Raw genomic sequence first — 24606 nt, 5'->3', positions numbered from 1 at the left:
TTGTGAATAGTTGTGACCCCAAGTATTTGAAAAATTTGAAGAACAGTTTAAGGATGCTATTTCACATTGATTCTGTGCAGTGGCTATGTGAGTAATGTCTTCCACCAGCAGGATGCTGCCGTAGTTATAGAAACATAGAAAATAAGTACAGGAGTACGCCATTAGGCCCTTCGGGCCTGCACCACCATTCAATATAATCATGATTGATCATGCAGTCTGTGTCCTATTTCCCCCTTTCTCTCCATACCCTTTGGCCCCTTTAGCCGGAAGGGCCATGTTCAGCTCTCAAATATTTCTAATGATCTGGCTCCATCAGCTTCCTATAGGAGAGAATTTCACAGCTCAATACTTGAGCTGTTGCCTCACCAAGGCCCTGTATAACTGCAGCAAAACATTCTGACTCCAATACTCAAATCTCCTCACTATGCCAGCATGCCATTAGCTTTCCTCACTGCCTGCTGTACCTGCATGCCAACCTTCAGCGACTGTGCCACCACAACATCTAGGTTTCATCGCATCTCATCTTTTCCTAAACTGCCACCATTCATATAATAATCTGCTTTCCTGTTTTTGTGACCAAAGTGGATAACTTCACATTTATTCACATTATGTTGCATTTGCCAAGTGTTTGCACACTCAGCTAGTCTGTGCAAGTCACCCTTCAGACTCTTGGCATCCACCTCACAGTACATTCTTGCCACCCAGCTTAGTGTCATCTGCAAATATGGAGATATGGCATCAATTCCTTCATCCAAATTGTTAATATATATTGTGAACAGCTGCCTTATGACTGTTATAGGAGAACGCATTGCTAATGTGGCCCCATTAATCCGAATCAATTACACAACTAATAGAAGTCAACTGAATATTGCATTTTTTGGCTAATTCCAAGTTGTGTTGAGTTTTTTTTTACAGGGGCTTCAGTTCTGCAGCTCAGCCATTTTCCTCACCATACCACACCAAACCTGCCACAGTAACCACCTATAGAAAACCTGGCTTCCCTTGCACCTGCACCATATTTGAGAAGCGTCTGTGCACCCAGAGAAGCATTGGCAATTCCATTGTTGCTTCTCATCAACAGCATGGCACAGATATCACAAAGTCATGTTGCCCAAAGCATGTCGTCAAGATGGCTGACATTCCTTTGAACATACCCTTGCCTCACCTTGGTTGGTATGTAGCCGCCACATTACACAGTTTACTGGTCCAAAGCTATATCCTATAAAACCCTTTAGGTCAGTGTAACCCAGTGTCCACTGTGGGCACACAGTCTTGACATTGTCCAGTAGGGAAACTGCATATGCATAAAATCAATCTGATAAATCCACACAGGAGTTTTTAATCTGCAGACAGCAAAAGCTAGCAAAGACAAAATCAGTAGAGTCTGGAGGTTGACCTGACATTGCAAAGCAGATTTTGGCATCATGACCAATAACTATTTTAGAGTCTGTGATGGTCTGTTGCGTATAGCTTTCAGGCATTGGAAGTGGGTATCATTGAGGTCCTGTCTGGCTTGTTGTGCCTGATGCAGCTGAGCTGTGTCATGAATAAAGACAGCTTCCTTCTCCCACCTTGTCTTCCAGCTGGGAAAATTGCTTTCATTTCCCTAGTTGATCAGGATCCAGCACATCACCTATTTATCTGCTGCAAAATGCAAGAGCGCAACACAACAGAATGCTGAGGCACACTCTGCCCAGACAATCCTGTCCCCCTCCAAAATGCAACATGCAGTGACACTACATCTTCAACAGCCTTAAACTCCTCTGCAACATGGCCCTAGTCAAGGCATGAGTGGCACTAAATCTGCCCTCTGTATTAATGAGGTGTTATGCAGCCATGTTATGAGCTATGGTCGCAGTGAGTAGCTCTTGACCCCAGTAACCAGTCTTGTAAGGTAGCAAGACCCTCAACTGCACGACATATGAGTTCTCCAGGATGGAGGAGTCGTGGCAGTTGCCAGGTAGTGGACTTTATTGACTCATGAGATGAGGTTGTTGCTTGCTAGGCAGCATTTATTGCCCATCCCTAATAGCCCAGAGGGCTGTTAAGGGTCAACCACATCGCTGTGGGTCTAGAGTCACATGCAGGCCAGACCAGGTCAGGATGGCAGTTTCCTTCCCTACAGGGCATTAGTGAACACACCTTCAGCAAGTGGTAGCAGTGATCACAGATGACCTGAGCAGTAAGGGATTGGAATTCCTTCTTGGTGAATTCTGCATTGTTTTGATACAGCCCTCTCTGTAATGTGTATGCAGTCAGTGGCACCCTGCAGTTGAGGAATCCCAGATAAGTTCCCAAATCCTATTGCCCTGCTGCAGTGCTGTCCTTGTCATTGGGAAATGAACTGATGTGACCTTGGGCAGATGACATAGGTCACTGACCTGATGTATTTGGAGGTGCATGACTAAAAACAAATTCCACACAGATCACCTGTTGCTCCTTGGAAGGAGCCAGTAGCGTACAAAATTAAGAACAGCAGTCACTTCACAGCCTCCCAGTCCTGCAGCCATGTGGTCTCACTCCAAAATTCTGTCACAGTGTCCTGAGACTTACCAAGCCTGCGTCAACACTGTGCCTCACTTGTTGCCAGAAACTGGAGTTGGAGATACAGATGACATATCCCTCATATAAGGGCTGAGCATGCTTCACCATAAAATGAAAGATGCCACATCCTGATATTGAAGGATATTTCTCTGTCATCTGTCTTCCTTCAGGCTCAGCATGTGCAGCAACAAGGTGCAAATGTCATGCCAACTTAGTGTATACAACATATTATCAGAAAGGGAGTGCCTGCAGTGTGCTGAAACTCTTCCTATCCCAGGCCCACATCAAATGCTCAGCTTCCCAAACCATTCATTTCAGACCATCATGACACGATGAAGCAATCTTGCATGGCTCCCATAGCACCCTTGGAAGTTGCATGAGCAATTGTTCCCTTTCAACTATTATTAGACTTTGATAATGTTAGTACTGCTCTGTTTAAATGATTGAGATGTCCATGTTACATTTTGCAAGGACTAGTGGCATATGACAAACTTTCTTTGACCAGCATCTGATGCCTAAGCACCTTCACTGCGTGCATAGCAAATGGATGATGAAATGAATGCGAGTTAAATATTTCTGGAGTTTGCAAGTGGCTGTTTCGTGCTTTTGTTGTTACAATGCTCAAGTATCTCGTATGGATTCTGTGCTTTCAGCAATCTAAGTGACAGACTGCAACTTATGAGGACAGAAACGGACGCCTGCATGGCTTCTTCGTGGTATATTTGGAACATTCCTTATTCCAGCCTCATTTGAGCCTCATCTACAGCTCTTTCTCAGTATATTGATGGCAGTATCAGTACAGCTTCCTCCTCGCATGGGGTATTGGGAAAATGAAGCTATCCTGTTTCAAATTTCCATCCTTCATCTGTTCTGTTTCTGACTGTTCTCTTCTTTTGACTTCTCTGTTTCCATTTCTGGAGATTGACTAACCACTGATATTCATTAAAAACTATTGTTAGCACATTGTCTTCAGTACATTATAAATCATTGCATATGGATAGTTAAATAATCTGTGAATTATTCATTAATTGAACCGTAACCCTGAAATTTGTTCTTGCTTTGAAACATGTACCACAATATCTCTCTTGTATGTAACTGTACAGTCAGGGAATGATTACTACAGCCTGTCACATCCTTGCCAACTTTCTACAAGAGCAGCTGTGCTGCCCCTGTTCCCTGCCGTTTACTTGTAGCTGTGTATTTTCTTACCTTCATCTGCATTTTCATTTGTCTCTGGAAATTATGGTTGTATCTGCTTCCACCTGACTCTCAGAACATTGCAGATCTCAACCACTGGCCTGGTGAAAAACACCTTTCCTCATTTCCTGCTAGTTCTTTGGTCAGAAGCCTTCTGGATGCCCTGTAGTTCTTGCATCAATTGTCTAGACCTCTCGTAGTTTTGAAAGTATCTATTAAACATCTGCTCAACCTTCTCAAAAGAGTAATCCAGCTTCTCCAATCTGTTGGCAGTCTCGTACTGCTGGACAAGATCTCTCAAAGTTTTATCTGCAGCCTCTCTTAAACCCTTCCAGTCGTTCCTAGAGAATGTACAAAATTGAACATGGTATTCCAGTTAAGGATGCAGCAGAGTTTAATAAAAAATTCAGCAAAACGTTCTTGATGTACATGTTGCCCTACTGAAAACCCCCAATCCCTGGCGACTTTTTAACTACAAGCTGCCTTGCTTTTCAGCAATTATTTTGCTCATGAAGCCCAGGCCTCTTTGCTGCAACTCTCTTTAAAATTGTGATCTTTACTTTCCTCATTCTTTCTACCAAAATGTAGAGCTGTACAAATCCACGCAACGTTCCCTGGCTCTCGGAAGCTATGCACTCATCGATTGGTGACCTGATGTTTAGCTTCCACTTCCGCTTCTGCGAGTTGCTACCTTGCACAAAACACAGAAGACGGCATAGTGGCAAGACAAATAACAAGAAACATTGTCCTCTGAATTAGCTTTAATCTGTCACCAGTCTATCTGTGTCCTTTTTCAGTTTACTGATATGCTTCTTACATTTCATATTGTTTCCAAATTTTGAGTCAACTTAAATTTTGAACTTGAGTCCTACTCAAGTCTAAGTAGTTGCAATGTATGAAAAATATGCAGTTATCTTTACCAGCCCCAGGAAAGCCCATTTTATGCCATGTAATAAAATAAATGTAACAGTTTCTTAGAGTTCAGCTTCTCTTAGCTAATTCTTTCATAGCATTAGAACATAGGAATGAGAAGCAGAAGTAGACCATGTGAACTGTTGTCCAAATAGAGTACAATCAAGTGCCTTTGAATGCCCGTTCTCACTTGCATTCAAATTAGAAGTTCAACCCCCATTACATTTACTCGCCCCAAAAGCAATAGCCATGATAGATTAATAATAAAATAATAAAAATGTCATTCACTTGCTTATCCTGTGTGTCCAGGAAATATTTGCTTTATGACTTGAAAAAATATAGTAATATTCCAAGTGAAGCCAAATAACAAATGGTATATGGCAGTAAAGAATAATAACTGGACATTCTAGAAATTTGAAACAAAGCATACAGTCTTCAAATGCACAACATATTTGGAGAAGCAAAATTTATAATGAGTGTTGATGCTACTTCAAGACAAAATATTTTGCAGCTTTATTGCTGACATACAGTATGGTCTATTCAAAATTATTATTCCCAAGTTGCTCAATAATTTCAGAAGCGATTTTATTACCATTTTGAGTGGCACAACCTAAAGAAAAAAAACCTCTGGTTTGGCTTTCTTGCTGATGAACTGAGGTAGGGTAAAAGTATTTTGGGGCTAAGATGCTGTGTTTGAAGAATGTATGAAAGGATATAATTGCAGCTTCGTGGCCTGTCAATGCTAATTTATCCCCTTTACCTCATTGTTCACATTTAACTGAAACCACAAACATCTTGAGATAAGAAGCTTAAGAGAAATGAGTTTTGATTTATGGCTCATAATTATGTTAGTAATTCAGGCACAGTTGCATTGAGAATAGACAGGGCTTTCCTCTTGAAGAAAAGCTTTGACAAGATTTGATGAAAGGAAACATATTAAGAAAAATGGGGAATGCAGTTTAATTCGTGCGTGCAAATGAAAGTTGTTAAAAGATGAGAGTGAAAAATTAAATGGTACAATTTTAACCTAACTGACTTTAATGATTTAACATTGTGTCTAACAGCAAGCTGAAACAATAATTTTTCATTTGTCGGGATGTCAGTGTGATAACGTTAGACAAGTATAATGAGAACCTTAGTGGCAAGTCTGATTTAGCCCTTTGTTTTTGTCTCAAACATATGATTCATCTTTAAGAGGGTCAGCAAATTGATCTGTGCTGATCCAGCAGGTTAATTTCACAGTCCCAAACAAAGTTACTTGCTACTGCGATAACAGGAACTGCCGATGCTGGAGAATCTGAGATAACAAGGTGTAGAGCTGGATGAACACAGCAGGCCAAGCAGTTTTTTTTCCTGAAGAAGGGTCTAGATGCGAAGCATCGGCTTTCCTGCCCCTCTGCTGCTTGGCCTGCTGTGTTCATCCAGTTCTGCACCCTGTTATCTTACTTGCTACTGAACTGTGATTTTTGATTTGCTAATGTAGTATCCTTTTATAATTGAACAGCTTTCCATTTATGACCAAGGCAGTGATAACATTTTCATTGAAAACCTGTCTTCAAGAAATAGTCATGAGCTAAACAGAAGTAACTTCAAAATTCCTGATGTTGTGGTAGGATTATGACTGTCAACTTGAAATCACAGCCATCGGAGTTTTATATTCCAGGTGCGCCACATTTTACAAGCAAAATTATTTAAACCCAAGGAAAGGAGTAACATTGTCTGAGACAGTGACAGAGGGAGGAAGAGCAGCTGAGAGAGTGAGTGGAATGATGGCACTTGGGAGAAGGAAAAAGTGCAAGTGGGCGATGGAGGGAGAGAGGGAAGGAGACTGAGAGCAAGGAGAGCAAGAGGAGGAAGGAGAGCAAAACGAAATTGGATGAGTGGTAGGAAATGTCGAGTAATGGTCATTTGATGTTTTTTGGGCCTGGACTGAGGTTTTTAGTGCAGTTCCTGGGCTCAATATTAGCTGCCTTACGTTTCCTGATATAGTTTAGCTATCTAGATATTGTGCCAATTTCAACCTTTGCAGATGACACTAAACTTGGGAAAAATTGTAAATTATGAGGAGAATAGTGTAGAACTCAAGTAGTATTTGGACACATTGTTGCAGTGAGCAAGTTTCCAGATGAATTTCAACGTAGAGAATTGTGGGATGATGTTTTTTGGTAGAAAGGACATTGAAAGACAATGTAAAATAGGGGTACAAGAGAAGAAGGGACGTGGTCGCACAGATCATTGGAGACCAGTAAGTAAAGCATACAGTATCCATGGCTTTATTCATAGAAGTATAGAGAACATGTGCAAGGAGGTGATGTTCAACCTGTATCAGATGCTTGTCAAACCTCACTTGGAGTAATATATATAGTTCTGTATGCCACATTATAGGAACCATTTGAACACACTGGAAAGAGTATTAAAGCAGTTTACAAAATAAATGGTTCCAAGGATGAGGAACTCGGTTATGAAGAAGTTTGAAAGGGGGTGTAATGGGGAAAAAAGGAGAGTGAGCAAGAAAAGCAAGGAGCGGAGGAAAGCGTGAAGAGGAGGATAGTGGATGAAGACATGCAAATGAGTGGGGTGATGATCAGACTAACATGGAGCAGGTAGGGGAAGGGAGAGAAATGGGCAGTTGATGTGATGATGTGTAGTAGTAAGGGAAATGGAGGGGTGACAAGGAAGGATTTGATACATGAATGCAGACGGGCCACAGAACAGAAGATGTACAGGCAGACAGATGGGCAAAGGATATATGAGGAGTGAAGGGCAAACAGTTGGGGAGGACAGGGTAGAAATACATGATACATCAGGAAAGAAGGGGCTTGAAGGGAAATGTAGGGCAGCATGATGGCTCGTTGATTAGCACTGCTGCCTCACAGCGCCAGAAGCCTGGGTTTGATTCCACCCTTGGGTGACTGTCCAAGTGGAGTTTGCACATTCTTCCCATGTCTGCATCAGTTTCCTCCCACAGTTCAAAGATGTGCTGGTTAGGTGAATTACCCATGCTAAATTTCCCATAGTGTCCAGGGATGTGTTGGTTAGGTGGATTTTCTATGGAAATACAGGGTTACACGGATCGGGTAGGAGGCTTAGTCTGGATGGGATACTCTTTTGGAAGTTTGGTATGGACTTGATGGGCCGAATGGCCTGCTTCCACACTGTAGGGATTCTATAAATTCTGTGAAATTCTATGAATGTAGGTGGAGGGAGGGATGATGATCAGAGGCACAATGAAGGAAAGGACATGGAGCAGCTGAGAACGTGCATGCTAATGGAAGAGGGAGAGGGTAGTAGTGTACACGAGTGACAGAGCATACGAACCCTGAGAAAGAAAGCTGGTCACGCACCTACTCCATCCCAACCGCTCAATCCATTGCTTCCTCTCTCTGAATTAGAGAGGTGGTATGGAATATAAAGAGGCCCCTTCACTTAGCTCTCTTTCCGTCTTTTTAAAATAAAAACTGTCCATACAGCAGGCCAGGAGAAGAGAACTCAGGGTGCAAGTTAACTAATTTTGCCCACTACCTGCCAATAAATTCCACTGCAGCCAGCTCAGAATGCATGTCATCAGAGATGAACCAAGCTCAATGATTGTTTTCTGTTGTTCCAAAATCTTTTCTTTCCAAAATTTGCTCACCAGGCTTCCAAAGGGGAAGGGAAGCATTAATGTGGCCCCCAAGTAAAACCCTGGCTGAGTTTATGTTCAGTTCCTGGAGTTATGTTTAAGCTGTTTTCTCAGAGAGAGTGATTATGTTTTGCTGTCTAAATTAAAACATTTCAAACAGTCATCAAAACGGGAACTAATTGTAGAATTTTTAATTACTTAGTAATCTTTGACCTGCTCTAGTTAGTACAACTAGAGTGATGTAAAAGCAGCAATTTTCTGTTCGGATGCCACTCAAACAATGTTAGAATACTTTAGGCAGGAAAGGGGCCATTTGACACATCTGTCTGTGTCTGTGTTATGCAAGAACAATGAAGCTAGCCCTGAATTCCTGCTCTTACCCAGTTTCCATGTAATTTTTAGTCCATTTCCATTGCTTGCCTGACAGCGTTTTAAACACCTAAATTTATCGAACTTCCAGCACAGACACGGGCAAAATATTTTAAATCCTACCCACTTATGGTGTCAAAATGATTGAAGTTATTTAATTATTTCTTTTGCTAATCCTCTTAATTCAGTGTCAACTAATTCTCAACCCTTATATCAATAGGGATGGTTTCTCCCCATTTACTTTGCCTGGCCTCTTTTTGATGTTCGATGTTCTGTCAGATCTCCTCTCAACCTTCTTTGAGAACATCTTCAGCTACTCTGTGTAACTGAAGTCCCACATCTCTGGAATAATTTTCCTAAATCTTTATTACTCTATCTCTATTTATATCTTTCAAGTCTTCACATCTTTTCTGGGGAGCACTATCTGAAAATGGACATGATATTTCAATTTACGATGATTTAAAATAGTTCGTCATAGCATTTTTGCTTTTATACTTAGCACATCTATTTTTAAAACCCGGGATCATGGATATTTTTAAACTACTTTCTCAAACAGTGACCTACCAAGACTCCTCCAGCAGCACCTTCTAAATCTGTGTCCTTTTCCACTGAGGACAAGGGCTACAGATGCATGGCAACACTGCCATCTGCAAGTTGAATTTCTATTCTCACAGTACCTTGACTTGAAAACGTATCACTGTTCCTTTGCTGTTGATGTGTGGCAATCCTGGCTCTTCCTAATGGCTTTGTGGTCCCATCACCCTAAATTCTGCAGTGGTTCAAGAAGGTTGCTTACCACCACCTTCTGCAGGGCAAGAATTGCTGGCTCAACCAGTGACACCCACATCCCTTAAGTAATGGAAGGAAAGACATGCCCTGCCATCTTCAAAACTTTTTGATGTATTTGACCAGTTGTCTCAGTTCCTGCATCCTCTTTAGAATTGTATCTTTTATTTTGTGTTGTATCAACATACAAATCGTAAAAGAGTAAACATTGGTCTGTTAGAGGATGAGAAGCTCAAGTTAATAACTGGAAATGAGGAAATAGCCAAGACATTAAACAGTTAAATTTTGTCAGCCTTCACAGTGGAAGACACAAATAACATGCCGAAAACTAATGGCAAGAAGGTTTTCGCAGGTGAGGACATAGAAACTATCATTATCGCTAAGGATGCCATGCTGGGCAAGCTAATGGGGCTAAAGGTGGACAAGTCTCCTAGACCTGATGAAATGTATCTCAGGGTACTGAAAGAGGTGATGGGGGAAATAGCAAATGCACTAGTAATTATTTACCAAAATTCACTGGACTCTGGCCGTTTTCCAATCTGCAGGAACTACCCCAATGTGATGTCACTGCTTAAAAAAGGAAGTTGACAGAAAGCAGGTAACAATAAACCAGTTAGCTTAACTTCAGTAGTGGGGAAAATTCTTGAATCTATCATTTAAGGAAGAAATAGCAAGACATCTGGATATAAGTTCTCCCATTGGGAGCACCCAGCATGGTTTCATGAAGGGTAGGTCATTTTAACTAATTTGGTGGAATTTTTTGAGGACATTGCTTGCATGGTGGACAGTGGGAAACCTGTGGATGTGGTGTATCTGGATTTCCAGAAGGCATTTGACAAGGTACCACATCAAAGGCTGCTACGTAAGATAACGTTGCATGGTTTTACATGGATAGAGGATTGGTTGACCAGTAGAAAGCAAAGAGTAGGGGTAAATGAGTGTTTTTCTGGTTGGCAGTTAGTGGCTAGTGGTGTGCCTAACGGATCAGTGTTGGGACAACAATCGTTTGCATTTACTAGATGATTTGGAGTTGGGAACTGAGAGTGGTGTGTCAAAATTTGCAGATGACACTAAGGTGAGTGGTAGAGCAAAGTGTGCAGAAGACACTGAAAGTCTGCAGAGGGATATAGATAGTCTAAGTGAGTGGGCAAAGGTCTGGCAGATGGAGTACAATGTTGATAAGTGTGAGGTCATCCATTTTGGAAGGAATAACAGCAAAATAGACTACATTTTAAATGGTCAAAATTTGCAGCATGCTGCTGTGCAGAGGGACTTGGGTGTCCTTGCGCATGAATCGATTAAAAGTAGGATTGCAGGTGCAGCAGGTAATTAAAAAGGCAAATGGAATTTTGTCTGCCATTGCTAGAGGGATGGAGTTTAGAAACAGGGAGGCTATGCTGCAGCTGTATCGGATCCTGGTGAGGCCACACCTGGAGTACTGTGTGCAGTTTTGGTCTCCTTACTTGAGAAGGGATGTACTGGCACTGGAGGGGGTGCATAGGATATTCACTTGGTTGATTCCAGAGTTGAGACGGTTGGATTATGAGGAGAGAATGAGCAGACTGGGATTATACTCATTGGAATTCAGAAGAATGAGGGGAGATGTTATAGAAACATATAAGATTATGAAGGGAATAGATAAGGTGGAGGCAGGGAGTTTTTTTCCCCACTAGCAAGTGAAATTAGGACTAGAGGGCATCGCCTCAAAATAGAGTGAAACAGATGTATGGCTGAGGTCAGGAGGAATTTCTTCACCCAAAGGGTTCTGAATCTGTGGAATTCCCTGCCCAGTGAAGTGGTTGAAGCTACCTCATTGAATGTTTTTAAGGGAAGGCTGGATAAGTTTTTGAACAATAAAGGAATTAAGGGATATGGTGAATGGGTGGGTAAGTGGAGCTGAGTCTCAGAAAGATCAGCCATGATCTTATTAAATGGTGGGGCAGGCTCGAGTGTCCAGATGGCCTACTCCTACTCCTAGTTCTTATGTTCTTATCCCCTCATTCTTCCTGCCAAAATGTATTGCTTTATATTACTCTGCATGTGCTCCGCATAGTACATGTCCACAAATGTAGTCTACAGTGCTTTCAAGATTCGTGTTATCTGTGCTTTTTGAAATTGTCATGCACACCCAAGTATAGGTAATTAAAGTGTGAAGTAAAGCAGCAGTCCTTATACTCATCTAAGCAACAGTAGGCCTTTTTTTAGTTCATGGGATGTTATGTGTCCCGCAGCTAGGCCCGTATTTGGTGCCCATCCCTAATTACAGAAACATTTAGGGCTTTGAGTAAACTGCTTTTAAAAAAAACTGAAAGTATAATTATCTCCTTAAATCTTTAAACTTGTATTCTGGTTAATAATGGTACTAAATACTGAGAGTGACGCATGGTAAATCAGTATGCAGTCCTTCACTGGGTTTCTGCTGTGTCTGAAGGCAATAAGCTAAAATTGAACTTAATAAACTTGATTTAAGAACAAGGACAGTTATGGACAAGCAAAGACCCTCTGGCCATTTGGTTTGTGATAGGCAATTGAAATAACTTCTGTATTGCATATTATATCTGCACAGGTATACCTTGCTTCTGGTGATTGATCTCCAAACAGATCCAGATTGATCTGATGCTGTATTTCTGTTTGCATCCTGCAATTGAGTTCTCAATTAAGTTTAATATCTACTTATTGAAATCAGGAGCTTTGATATTAAGAACTCCTCTCTTGCCTGGTAGCCTACTTTTGGAATGTCTAGATAAACTGGACCTATTCTGCTTGCCTCATTGACCGACTTCATAACTTCTTCAGCAAATCCAATTTGATTTAGAATGCAACATCTTTTTCTGAAGCCTCATTGGTTGTCCTAAATGTTCCCTCTCTATCTGACCAATAGTATATTGCACCCCAAATGACTTAATTACAGGCCCTTTCATAGAATCCCAACTGTGTGGAAGCAGCCCATTTGGCCCATCAAGTCCACATCAATCCTCCAAAGAACATTTCCCGCACAGATCCATCCCCCTACCCTTTCCTTGCAACCTTTCATTTCCCATGGCTAATCCGCCTAACTTGCGCGTGCCTGTACACTATAGACAATTTAGTATGTTCAGTCCACCTAATTTACAGATCTTTCGGCTGTGGAAGGAAACCACAGTGGAAACCCACACAAACATGCGGAGAATCTGTAAACTGTACGCTGACAGTCGAACCCAGGCCCCTGACACTGTGAGGCAGTAGTGCTAGTCACTGAGCCACAGTGCCACCCTTTGGAATACAGATGTGGACATGTAGTAGAACATAGAACATTACAGCGCAGTACAGGCCCTTTGGCCCTCGATGTTGCGCTGACCTGACAAACCAATCTGAAGCCCATCTAACCTACACTATTCCATTATCATCCATATGTTTATCCAACGACCATTTAAATGCACTTAAAGTTAGCGAGCCTACTATTGTTGCAGACAGGGCATTCCATGTCTTTAATACTCTGAGTAAAGAACTTACCTCTGATATCTGTCCTAAATTTATCACCACTCGATTTAGAGCTATGTCCCCTCATGCTAGCCATCGCGTTCCGAGGAAAAAGGCTCTGACTGTCCACCCTATATAATCCTCTGATCATCTTGTATGTCTCTATTAAGCCACCTCTTAACCTTCTTCTCTGTAATGAAAACACCCTCAAGTCCTTCAGCCTTTCCTCATAAGATCTTCCCTCCATACCAGGCAACATCCTGGTAAATCGCTTCTGCACCCAGTCCAAATTCCTATAATGCGGCGACCAGGACCGTACGCAATACTCCAAGTGCGGCCGCGCTAGAGTTTTGTACAGCTGCAACAAGACCTCAGCTCTGAAACTCGATTCCTCAACCAAGAAAACCTAACATGCCGTATGCCTTCTTAACAACCCTATCAACCTGGGTGGCAACTTTCAGGGATCTATGCACGTGGACACGGAGATCTCTCTGCTCATCCGCACTACCAAGAATCTTACCATTTGCCCAATACTCTGTAGTATTGGGCTTATAGGGAGTTAGGTTCATATTATCTCCTTTTCTAACTCCTAGAGTGTAATAACCTCCAAAAGAAAAATTATGCCTCTGGGTTTACTTTCCATGTATCTCTTCTCCCTGAAGTCTCTTGGGTGGACATTACCTAACTTAACTGATTTTTCACAATTTCTAGTTTAAATTTTTAAAGTTTTTAACTTTCAGATTTTAGCATATGTTCTTTAAAGTATTAATAAATGTGAGGTTATTGTTTTGATAGAAATAATAGCAAAATGGACTATTATTTTTTTTTAAAAAGCAGCATGCTGCTGTGTATAGGCACCTGTTTGTCCTTTTGCATGAGTCTCAAACCATTTGGTTTGTAGATGCAGCAGGAAAATAAGAAAGCAAATGGAATATTGTCCTGCATTGCTGGAGGGATGAAGTTTAAAAATAGCCCACTGTATGGGATGTTGGTGAGGTCGCTCCACACTGCCCTCCAACCCCACCACACCCGGCACCTTCCCCTGCAACCGCAGGAAATGCTACACTTGTCCCCACACCTCCTCCCTCACCCCCATCCCAGGCCCCAAGATGACATTCCACATCAAGCAGAGGTTCACCTGCACATCTACCAATGTGGTATACTGCATCCACTGTACCCGGTGCGGCTTCCTCTACATTGGGGAAACCAAGCGGAGGCTTGGGGACCGCTTTGCAGAACACCTCCGCTCAGTTCGCAAAAAACAACTGCACCTCCCAGTCGCAAACCATTTCCACTCCCCCTCCCATTCTCTTGATGACATGTCCATCATGGGCCTCCTGCACTGCCACAATGATGCCACCCGAAGGTTGCAGGAACAGCAACTCATATTCTGCCTGGGTACCCTGCAGCCATATGGTATCAATGTGGACTTCACCAGTTTCAAAATCTCCCCTTCCCCTACTGCATCCCTCAACCAGCCCAGTTCGTCCCCTCCCCCCACTGCACCACACAACCAGCCCAGCTCTTCCCCCCCACCCACTGCACCCCAAAACCAGTCCAACCTGTCTCTGCCTCCCTAACCGGTTCTTCCTCTCACCCATCCCTTCCTCCCACCCCAAGCCGCACCCCCCGCTACCTACTAACCTCATCCCACCTCCTTGACCTGTCCGTCTTCCCTGGACTGACCTATCCCCTCCCTACCTCCCCACCTACACCCTCTCCACCTATCTTCTTTACTCTCCATCTTCGGTCCGCCTCCCCCGCTCTCCCTATTTATTCCAGTTCCCTCCCCCCATCCCCCTCTCTGATGAAGGGTCTAGGCCCGAAACGTCAGCTTTTGTGCTCCTGAGATGCTGCTTGGCCTGCTGTGTTCATCCAGCCTCCCATTTTATTATCTGGAGTATTGTGTCTTGTTTTGATCTCCCTACTTGAGAAATAATGTGCTGTGGGGGTGCGCAGGATGTTAACTAAGTTGATTCTGGCAAGGAGAGGATGGGCTTATGAGGAGAGATTGAGGAGACTGGGACAATACTCACTAGAATTTAGAAGAATGATGGGAGATCTTTAGGAAACATAAAATTATGAAGGGAATAGATAAGATAGAAACAGGGAGGTTGTTTAAACTGGCAGGTGAAATTCGAATTAGGGAGCATAGTCTGAAAATAAGAGGGAGCGGATTTAATACTGAGTTGAGGAGGAATGTCTTCACCCAAAGGGTTAAGTCTATGGAATTCCCTGCCCAGTGCAACTGTTGAGGCTTCCTCATTGAATGACTTTTAAGGCAAAGATAGATTTTTGAACAGTAAAGGAATTAAGAGTTATGGTGAGCGGTAACTCTGTACTGAGTTAACTTATCTCACCTACAGTGGTGATAGGTGCACAACAATTAGCCTCATCCACTTGCATCAAGGAAAGGAAAAATGACAGCTGGGTTCCCACTCCTGATCATCAGTCAAGCTTTTAGAAAGAATGAGGGCAAAGATAAACTCCTTTGTTTGTTAAGTTTATGAGAACTTTGGACTAATCTTTGAGTTGAGCTAACCCGACTATTTTCTCTCACATATGTCGCACTCTCCTAACGACACACTCATCCCAAATCCCGAGTAAAGAGCAAGCCACATTCTAGGGTGTTCCCAGTTTCAAGGCTATTGCTCAATTTGACCATTAACTTAGTCTTCACTTGTATACTATTAATGGGCATACATTTGTGACAGATTGATTCACATCACTTTTGAAATTTGATAGCTTCTAAAATGGAACCATAAAAAATATTAGGAATTTGTGAGCTTGTACAATTTGTATTACCATCTGAGTATTAGAAGTTTGACTTAATAAAGAGAAAGCAATGAACAAAAAAAAAGAACATGAGAAATAGGAGGAGGAGTAGGCCATCTGGCCCCCGAGCCTGCTCCTCCATTCAATAAGATCACGGCTGATCATTTTGTACACTCAAGCTCCACTTACAATGTTGCACTCAGTTTGTTTGCGCGTTTACACTCTCTTCCTTCTGCTTTGTGCTCATAGAAACATAGAGAACCAAAACAGTTGTAGGCCAATCAGCCCTTCGAGTCTGCTGCACCATTCATCATAATAGTGACTGATCATCAATTTCAGTACCCTATTCCTGCTTTCTTCCTATATACTTCGATCCTTTTAGAACCAAGAATGATTCCTTGAAAATATTCAATATTTTGACCTCAACTATTTCCTGTGGCATAGAGCTCCACAGTGTTACCACTTGCTAGCTGTTGAAATTTCTGTTTATGTCAGTCCTGAATGGCCTACCCTGTATTCGTGAGCTGTGACTCCTGGTTCTGGACTTCCCAGTCATTGGCAGTGTCCTTACTGATTTTAGCCTGTCTAGTCCTGTTGGAATTTTACAGATTTCTATGCGATCCCCCCCCGCCTTTCTTTTGTACTTCAATATAGTTCAAACTGATTTGGTCTGTCTTCATACATCAGTCCTGCCATCCCAGGAATCAGTTTGCTAAACCTTTGTAATGCTCCCTCCATAGGCAGAACATTGATCCTTAGGTAACTGCACATAATAGTAAAATCAAACCCTGGCTCATAGAAATTTTAGTCACTTCAAGTAGATACAGGAACAAATGGCATGTAATTAAATTTCCAGGAAAACATGTGTACCAGAGTTGTAAATTCTAATTTTGGGGTAGTATTTTGAGCTATAACATATTATCTTTAAATTAATAGCGAGTGATAAGCTTGTCAAGCCAGTACATTCAAGCACTATTTGTGTAAGATTTTGTGTGAAGACAACCAAATATACTATTTGTTTACTGCTATTTGGAGGAGCAAGTACGGAATGAATGGCCGTATTCCACGTATATGTGTTTAATCTGTACTTTTACACACGTTTAGAAGAGAATTGATACAATCACAATTCAGTTGCCAAGGTGAAAAGACCAGAAGCCCAGTCAGTAGCCCAGCATGGCCATTGCTTATGTACATCTTAAAACTAGTTTGAGACTTATTACATCATAGTACCAGCAATATATCAACCAATGGGGAGTACAACAGTGTAATTCATTCTTTGTATGAGATAATGCTCAGCAAGATTATATATTTTTTTAAATGAGGAGAGGAACACATACATTTCTGAAATTAAGTTAAGATGAACTGACAATTGTGATCTTATTTCGAACATTATTCTGTGTTTTTGATTTTTTAAAAAAAATCTGTAGATGTTAATTCCTTTAGCAAATGAGCTGTGTGATTAAATGGTATTCTGAATTTGCTAATTACAGTCTTAAGTATCATAATCAGTGACAGTGCTCAGATTTTTGCTGTCAAGATTGCCCATTGAGATACTGCAGTATTTTAGATCTTACCAGTTGATGCTGTTCATTTGTTTATTGTGTAACTGCTAAATGTTAGTGAAACTCCTCACTAATTTTTACTATCATCTTATAGGTTAGTGACTTTGGAAAACAGCCCATCAATCACGCCAGAGCTCCTTGGTATTTTTCAGAATATGTGTGCTTTACTGGGTAAGTATAGTTTGATGTTATAGTTTAATTACAAGTAGGTTTCTGAGAAATTGCTTTTTTTTTTGCACATTTCCTTGTACCAGATTGCAGGTATCAATTATTCTGCTCTTTTTTTAACTCTATATCAAAGTTTGACAGAAACCAACTACTTGGGAGAGAGAAACAAAAGCAGAAATTGCTAGAGAAGCTCAACAGGTTTGGTGGCACCTTTGGAGAGAAGGCAGAATTAGCGTTAAGGGGTCAGTGATCCTTCTTCAGAACTCTTTGTAGCTAAGGAAAGTTGGTATAAATGCGGAAAACCGGTGGGTAGGTGGTGGGGCAAGAGGGTGTGAGTGGTAGTTGGCAGATGTGGAAGTAAGTAGGTGAAGAATGAAGAGAAACAGAAACAAAGGCAGTTAGGTGGGCAAAGAGATAAATAATGGTAACAAAAACAGAAGTTGCTGGAAAAGCTCAGCAGGTCCAGTGACCTTTTCTCAGTAGGGTTCTGAGGAAGGGTCATGGGACCCAAAACATTAACTCTGATTTTTCTTCATAGATGCTGCCAGACCTGCTGAGCTTTTCCAGCAACTTCTGTTTTTGTTCCTGATTTACAGCACCTGCCGTGCTTTGAGTTTTTGTGGATAATGGTTAGCCTGGGAAAAAGAAAACTTGATAATGGGGGTCATAAGTAGATGAAAATAGGTTGGCTGTGCTGAAAGCAGCAATTGCTTAAACTCAACATCGAACCCTGAAGGCTGTAGGGTCCCCAAGTATAAAATGAGATGCTGTTCTTCCAGCTTGCACAGAACCTCACTGGCACACTGTAGCAAGCTCTTTTCAAAGAACAAATCCAAGAAACATGGTTGGGTTTAATAATTTTGGAGCCTGAGCACCGTCTTCCATTTATTTACCCACCCTGTAGTCCTGGCCCTGTCATGACATGTGCTGACCTAAAATGAAAAAACTTGAACCGCCTAAGTAATATCTTCAGGATTACAACCTAAGCCATGGGGAAATTGGCACAGTTCTTTTCTTTATATTACTTGGGGAGAGAGATTTGTCACTTATTCAGCTGGGTTTAGAGAGGGAGTGAATTTTTTAGTGAAGCAGATTTTTTTGTCATGAATTGTCAATAGACATATTTACTTCAAAAACTTTCTCAATCTCTCCAGAAGACCTGAGCGCATAAAACGCATTGTATAAATGCAAAATATTTCATCATTTTCCTTCTATCTGAATCGTAATTCCATCATAATTCAGAGTGATGGCTTAAGGAACATTTTCCAATCTTTTACTTAAAGTAGTGTGAATGACTAGATTGGACAGTCCGTCTGAAGAAGGTCGATTTCCCCCATAATTAAAGCTTTTCTCAAATAAGACTCTGAATGCTCCCAACAACAGCACATAAAACTCCATCTTCACAGGTCAGCTTATTAACACTCTTCCACAAGGGAGGTACAGTGCATGTAGATGTGTTAAGAAGCAATAATGCAATTAGTTATCATTAGAACTTCTGCTTTTTAAATGTTAAATTGAATCTACAGAATAAAATCTGTTATGTTTCAAATTCAGGTTGCAGATAATAATTATGTTGTAATTATTTTTGCAAGATAGACATTGGCTTTACATTATTTCCTGGTTGGGTGAGTGTGTGAGGAGAGGAAATGTTCTATAGTTACTAAGTGAGTGCATGTTGATTCATGTGACCGTACTTAGAAAATGGTAAAATGCTAAATTTCACAGTTGACAGCCAATCAATGATAATGCAATTTTCCAGCCTTGGAATTGAGTTGCATATATATAAAAATGGATTGACTTCTTCAAGTTATTTTCTACATGAAGCAAAGACATTTTTTGTGTTTAGTTTAATTTCCTCTTGTTTACTTGACATGAAAACATTAATTTTCAAAAGCTGAATGTGAGTTAAAGGAGACTGCCTCTCTTGACTTGTTATCTCCCAGTTGGTAGACTGAATTGGCCAAGTGTCTAGCCACAGGATACTCAGTGGAGCTCCTGGCTGATGTTACTATAATCTGACATTAATGGAGAAATCTCCTACGGTGGAGATCAAAAATAGTGGATATCCACATGACTAACTAATAGAGGACATCTTTATTTTAATTTCTAACAGCAAAATGTCCTTGTCAGAATTACATAGATCTCAGTATGGTGGAGGGCATGTTTGGTTTTTGTCAGTAAGGGTGATTGATGTGTTTTCTATGAAACTGCTGTAAGAAATCATGAAACTAGCATTGGAGCATTCCACTGTTTTCAGATCACTGAACAGTTGATGGGTCTTTTTAGTTCTTGTTTTGACAGGGCTCACCAGCCCTAGAGTTTCAAAAGAAATTGTGATGTCTTCATGTTTTCTCACTGACTAGTTAGGAAGAGTAACACAAATTCTTAGCAAGGGGTTTAGATACAAAAGAGGTGTTTGGTATGAATGTCATATGATTCAGTGACTTGAACAGTGATACCTGTTCAGTTTTCATTACTAAAATAAGTTGCTTACCATGTCTGATGTATATGTTATCTCTCGTATTCTGAAAAAAAAAAGCTGTGAATCAGGATTCGAGATATATCAAGATGTTCTTGCCTTCAACATACAACCTTAAAAGTGCATGGTTTAATGAATATGTGTGGGGAAAAAATATTTTTCGTATTTACAGTGGTGTTGTAGTGCAGTTACATTCCCACTTTGATTTTGATGCAGTTATGTACATATAATTGGGAGGTAGTGGAGCAGTAGTAATGTGACTAGACTACTAATCCAGAGACCGCATCTAATGTTCTGGGGTTATAGGTTTGAATTCCACTGAACCGATGGTGAAATTTGATTCAGATAAAATTCTGGAATTAAAACCTGACCAATGACAACCAAGTAGCCATTGTCAATTGTCGTAAAAAAAAATAATTCTGCTTCACTAATGTCCTCTTAGAAGGAAGCATAGACATAGAAATGAGGAAGTCACTTGACCCTTTTGAGCCTTCTCCACTTTTTAATATGATCATGGCTGGACCTTTAAATGTCATATTTCCACTTTCTTTCTTTTCTTAAAAATATTTAATGACTTTACCTCCACAGCCTCCTGTGTGAAAGAGAATTCCACAGGTTCACGACTGAAGAAACATTTCCTCATCTCAGTCCTAATTGGTCTACCCTCATATCCTGAGACTATACCCCTAATTCTTGACTTTCCAGCCAGGGAAACCATCCTCCTTGCATCTCGTTGTCCAGCCCTATTTGAAATTTAAACATTTCAATCTGCCATCCTGGCTTGGTCTGGCATAGGTGTGACCCATACCCACAGTAATGAGGATGACTCTGACTGCCTTCTGAAATGGCTGTAGTAAGTCACTAAATTCAAGGCCGATTGAGGATGGGAAGCAATGTCAGCTCAGCTAGCAATGCGCACATCCTATGTACAAATTAAAAAGTGGTATTGTAGTTCCAGAGCTTGAACATCCTGTGATTCTGGGCTAAGCTAAATTTATGCTGTGTGGTGCATCAATTAGGTTTTGATTGCCACAGATCTTCTTTTAAAATCCACATTATGTATCAGCACACCCTCACCATGAAATTTAAGTGGACAATCTCCCATTTTTAGATTTCAGCTTCTGTAAAGGTGTTCCTCACTGGACATCCTAACTAGGTGGCTGGCTCAGCAGACTTGGTTTTGGATAATCTTGGCTTCGACACTGATGCTGTTGGCTTCTTCAAGGATGCTGGCGTCAGTATACCTATAACTCCCAGCTAATGTAGAGAATCCATCTCCAACAGCATTGATGGTACTTCAAGGTCCTTCAGGTGATAGTCCCAAGTTTTAGGACCATTTCAAAGAACGAGGTGGACATACAGGACCCTGGTATCAACATGAATGTAACGGACATTGAGACCGTTATCTTTAGGCACAAACTAAAGACCTTTCTTTTACTTTAAAGAAATACTCACCAATCAGTTGCTTTGTTCCATCAAAAGTAATCAAACACTTCTCTTCCTCTGCTGAACACCTTGAGACACAACTCCAGAACTCTTGTAATTCGCATTCATAAATGTTAAATCACATTATGTTGGCTATTTATATATGCTTCCAACCTTCAGGGCCCATGTGAATCAATTACCAGAGATGCTATTTCAGTCAGTTCATAATTGAGCTGCTTTTCCAATGCTTCCCTTAAAAGTAAACCTTCTCAAAGTTCACAAGCAGTTATACATTATACTTTAATGACAGCTACAAATGACAGTCTGTTTTAGGCTAAATTTGGTTTGCACAAATTAAGAATTTAGACAGTTTCTTATGTAGGAAATGCATACATTTGGTCCAAGGCTGAACTAAAAGCATGGACATCAGCAAATTACTGTGGAATTGCTCCCTAAAACCTTTGCTAAAATTATACTTCTGAAGATACCAAAAAGGTTGTAAAATTACTTACTTACATGTTAGGTATCCAGTAAACCCATCAAAAAAGGTTGCAGTATATCCATTCTATTGTAACTTTTTAATGTGAGAGGGTTCCTAATTTCTGTCAGCTATGAACACTAAGAAGTAACTTAATTGTAAAGTTTCATTCCCTCACCTTTAACTATTGTTGGAGATAAATGAATATTTCTAAAAACTACTTGTTTTTCTTGATTCAGTTTTCCCTTCATTTCCTTTTTTGTTAGGGGTCAGATCATGTCAGAGTCATCAGGGAAATAATTAAATGGCTATCGCAGGATGAACACAGCAGGCCCAGCAGTATCTCAGGAGCACAAAAGCTGACATTTCAGGCCTAGACCCTTCATCAGAGAGGGGGATGGGGTGGGGTCAGCTTTTGTGCTCCTGAGATGCTGCTTGGCCTGCTGTGTTCATCCAGCCTGACATTTTATTATCTTGGATTCTCCAGCATTTGCAGTTCCCATTATCACAAATGGCTATCGCAGCTGTTTTGCATTCAGTAACTGGGCGGCAAATTTTCCACTGGTCATACAATCGTTATTTCCACATAGATAGGAATTGCTCGCTGAAGGAATTTGTGAAGGAATCTAACATTCCTCTCAGCAATTCCTCTACACCTGGAAATGGGAAAATTTTTTAAAAAATTTTAAAAATCATAACAATCCCGACTAACTACTAAACTGATCCCATGCTGAGTACATCACCCCACAAACCACCCGATGACAGAACTGTCAGAATGGAAGTATGGCTCAGTATTTCTGAAGAAACCTGGTTTGGAATCTCCTTCCAAATGTAGAACTCCCTTGTGTGGAAAAAAAAACAGGCTAGAGTGAGTTTGCCGTTCTCTGGAAAATCTGGCTGTGAATTTCATTCATTTTTTCACTTGTGTTTTTCTGCCATTGAACCACCTGCTTAAACATGGGAACGTTGTGGATTTGGGTGTATTTGTTTTATCCCTTTTGGAACTGCTGGCTGGTTACTCAAGACTATATCCCCATTGTCAAAAATGTTTTGGTGTTCTTCCCTGTGCTTCTAATTTATGTTCTGTTTTCTTTACTTGCAGAGCTTGGATCAGAAAATGTAAAGACTTGTTTCCAGATTATAAATGCTTACATTTTCTTGACCTCTTCAGAATTTTTACAGGTAATTATGAAATATTTTCTCAAGCACCAATACCACTTCAAGAAACAAATTGTTGCATGAAACTTAGTTTTAAAGCCCTCTTTGTTGTGTTTTTAGCAGTGCTGTTTGGTTCTTTCATCTGACCAAGCCTGTTTGCTTTATTCAGGCACTTTCCTGATACCTTCTTTACTCAAGTTATTTATGTTTGGTGCAGAGCATTTTTTTTTGTTTTGCAATTTTTTCTCCATTCTGCATTTTCCACACGCGGTCTATTGCCATATTTGATCAGCATGCATGTGAAAGTTGTATCACGGCATTGCAAATTGGTGGTGCCACATGCAGGTTGTTGTGATTCATGAATCTACCCCCTTACACGTTCCCCTCTGCCAACATTTCTGAGGTTCCTGCATACCTTGGACCTCTTATAAATAAAGGACGGTATCTGGCCCCTCTGGGGGCGGGGTTTTACATTCATTCATGGAATGACCTGCATTGCCCATCCCTCAGCCCCCTTGAAGGAATGGTGAGCTACCTTGTTAAACAGCTACAGTGCATTGAGGAAATAGGTAAATATAAGTGCTCCTAGAAAAACAATTGCAGGATTTTGCTCCTGAGGCAATGAAGAAATTCAGTTCCAAGTCAGGAATGGTAATACCACTAAATGTCAAGCCAAAATGGTCAGGTTCTTCCTTTGTTGCAGATTGCCATCATCCACCACTCACTTTGTGTGCACATTATTTTCCACTGAACAACTCAAACCTGGATGTTGACCAGGTTTCACTGTATACGAATACAGACAGCTTGAACCATCTTGATTATTTAAGTATCTATCCTAATTGTATTGTTTATGTTTCAGTTTTCATGAGTTTTAAAGCATCAATAATTCACAATGAACCTGAAATATGATGATGCTAGGCTGCCAGGTATAGGCCAAGCACACAAATCAAGCATACTATGCTGTTAGCTGCTAAAGCAGGCTAACTCAAAAATGGCATGTCATGGAGAGGATGAAGGCAATACATAAAATTCCTGTAAAATTGAATTTTGCTCTCTGCACAGAGCATATATCTTAACTGGGCAGTGGTCACAGGAAACTCCTCTTGTAATGCCCCATGCAGTAATCAGCTGCTGGTTTGTTGCTTTTATGGATAAACATGCTGTGACCAAGACTGAAATATGCAAGAATTATGGAGTTGTAGCAAATAATGGAGGACTTCAATTATCTATCTAATGACAGACAGAGATAGCAATAGTGTAAATGGCAGAGAAGAGAAAGATTTCTTAGAGAATTTTGTACAGGAGTATTTTTACTATCCAATAAGAAACAAGGTATTGGCATACCTACTTCTTAGGAATGAGGAGGGCGGTGTTGATCATGTCATGAGAGTAGCACTTAAGCCACAGTAGTCACTATGCCATAAGCATTAGTTTGGATATGGAACAGGACAGGAAACAATCACAATAAAAATAATTAATTGGGAGAAAGAGAATCTCAACAGGGCAAGAATGGATCTGGCCCAAAGATTAGCAGAAGATTAGAACTGAATAAAGGGCTGCCTTTAAAGATGTAATAATTCAGATACAGTTGTAACGTTTTCCACAGAGAGGAAAGGTGAGGTAAACAAATTGAGAGCTCCCTGGATGTTGGAAGAGGGGGGGATTGTGATAA

General features: G+C 40.8%; 1 protein-coding gene across 2 annotated transcripts in view; it reads left to right on the top strand.

The window, feature by feature from the left end:
- Positions 1 to 24606, top strand: part of ipo11 (importin 11) — a 417913-nt gene that overhangs the window by 189142 nt on the left and 204165 nt on the right. For both annotated transcript variants that reach the window (XM_048538184.1, XM_048538176.1), the window contains exons 22-23: positions 17321 to 17397; positions 22879 to 22958. In XM_048538184.1, the coding sequence (XP_048394141.1) occupies positions 17321 to 17397; positions 22879 to 22958 (157 nt within the window). The remainder of the gene's footprint in view (positions 1 to 17320; positions 17398 to 22878; positions 22959 to 24606) is intronic.

The sequence above is a fragment of the Stegostoma tigrinum genome, chromosome 1, assembly GCF_030684315.1.
Source record: "Stegostoma tigrinum isolate sSteTig4 chromosome 1, sSteTig4.hap1, whole genome shotgun sequence".
Lineage (NCBI taxonomy): Eukaryota > Metazoa > Chordata > Chondrichthyes > Orectolobiformes > Stegostomatidae > Stegostoma > Stegostoma tigrinum.
Note: the sequence above shows the minus strand (reverse complement) of the source record. Positions and strands in the feature narration are given on the sequence as shown.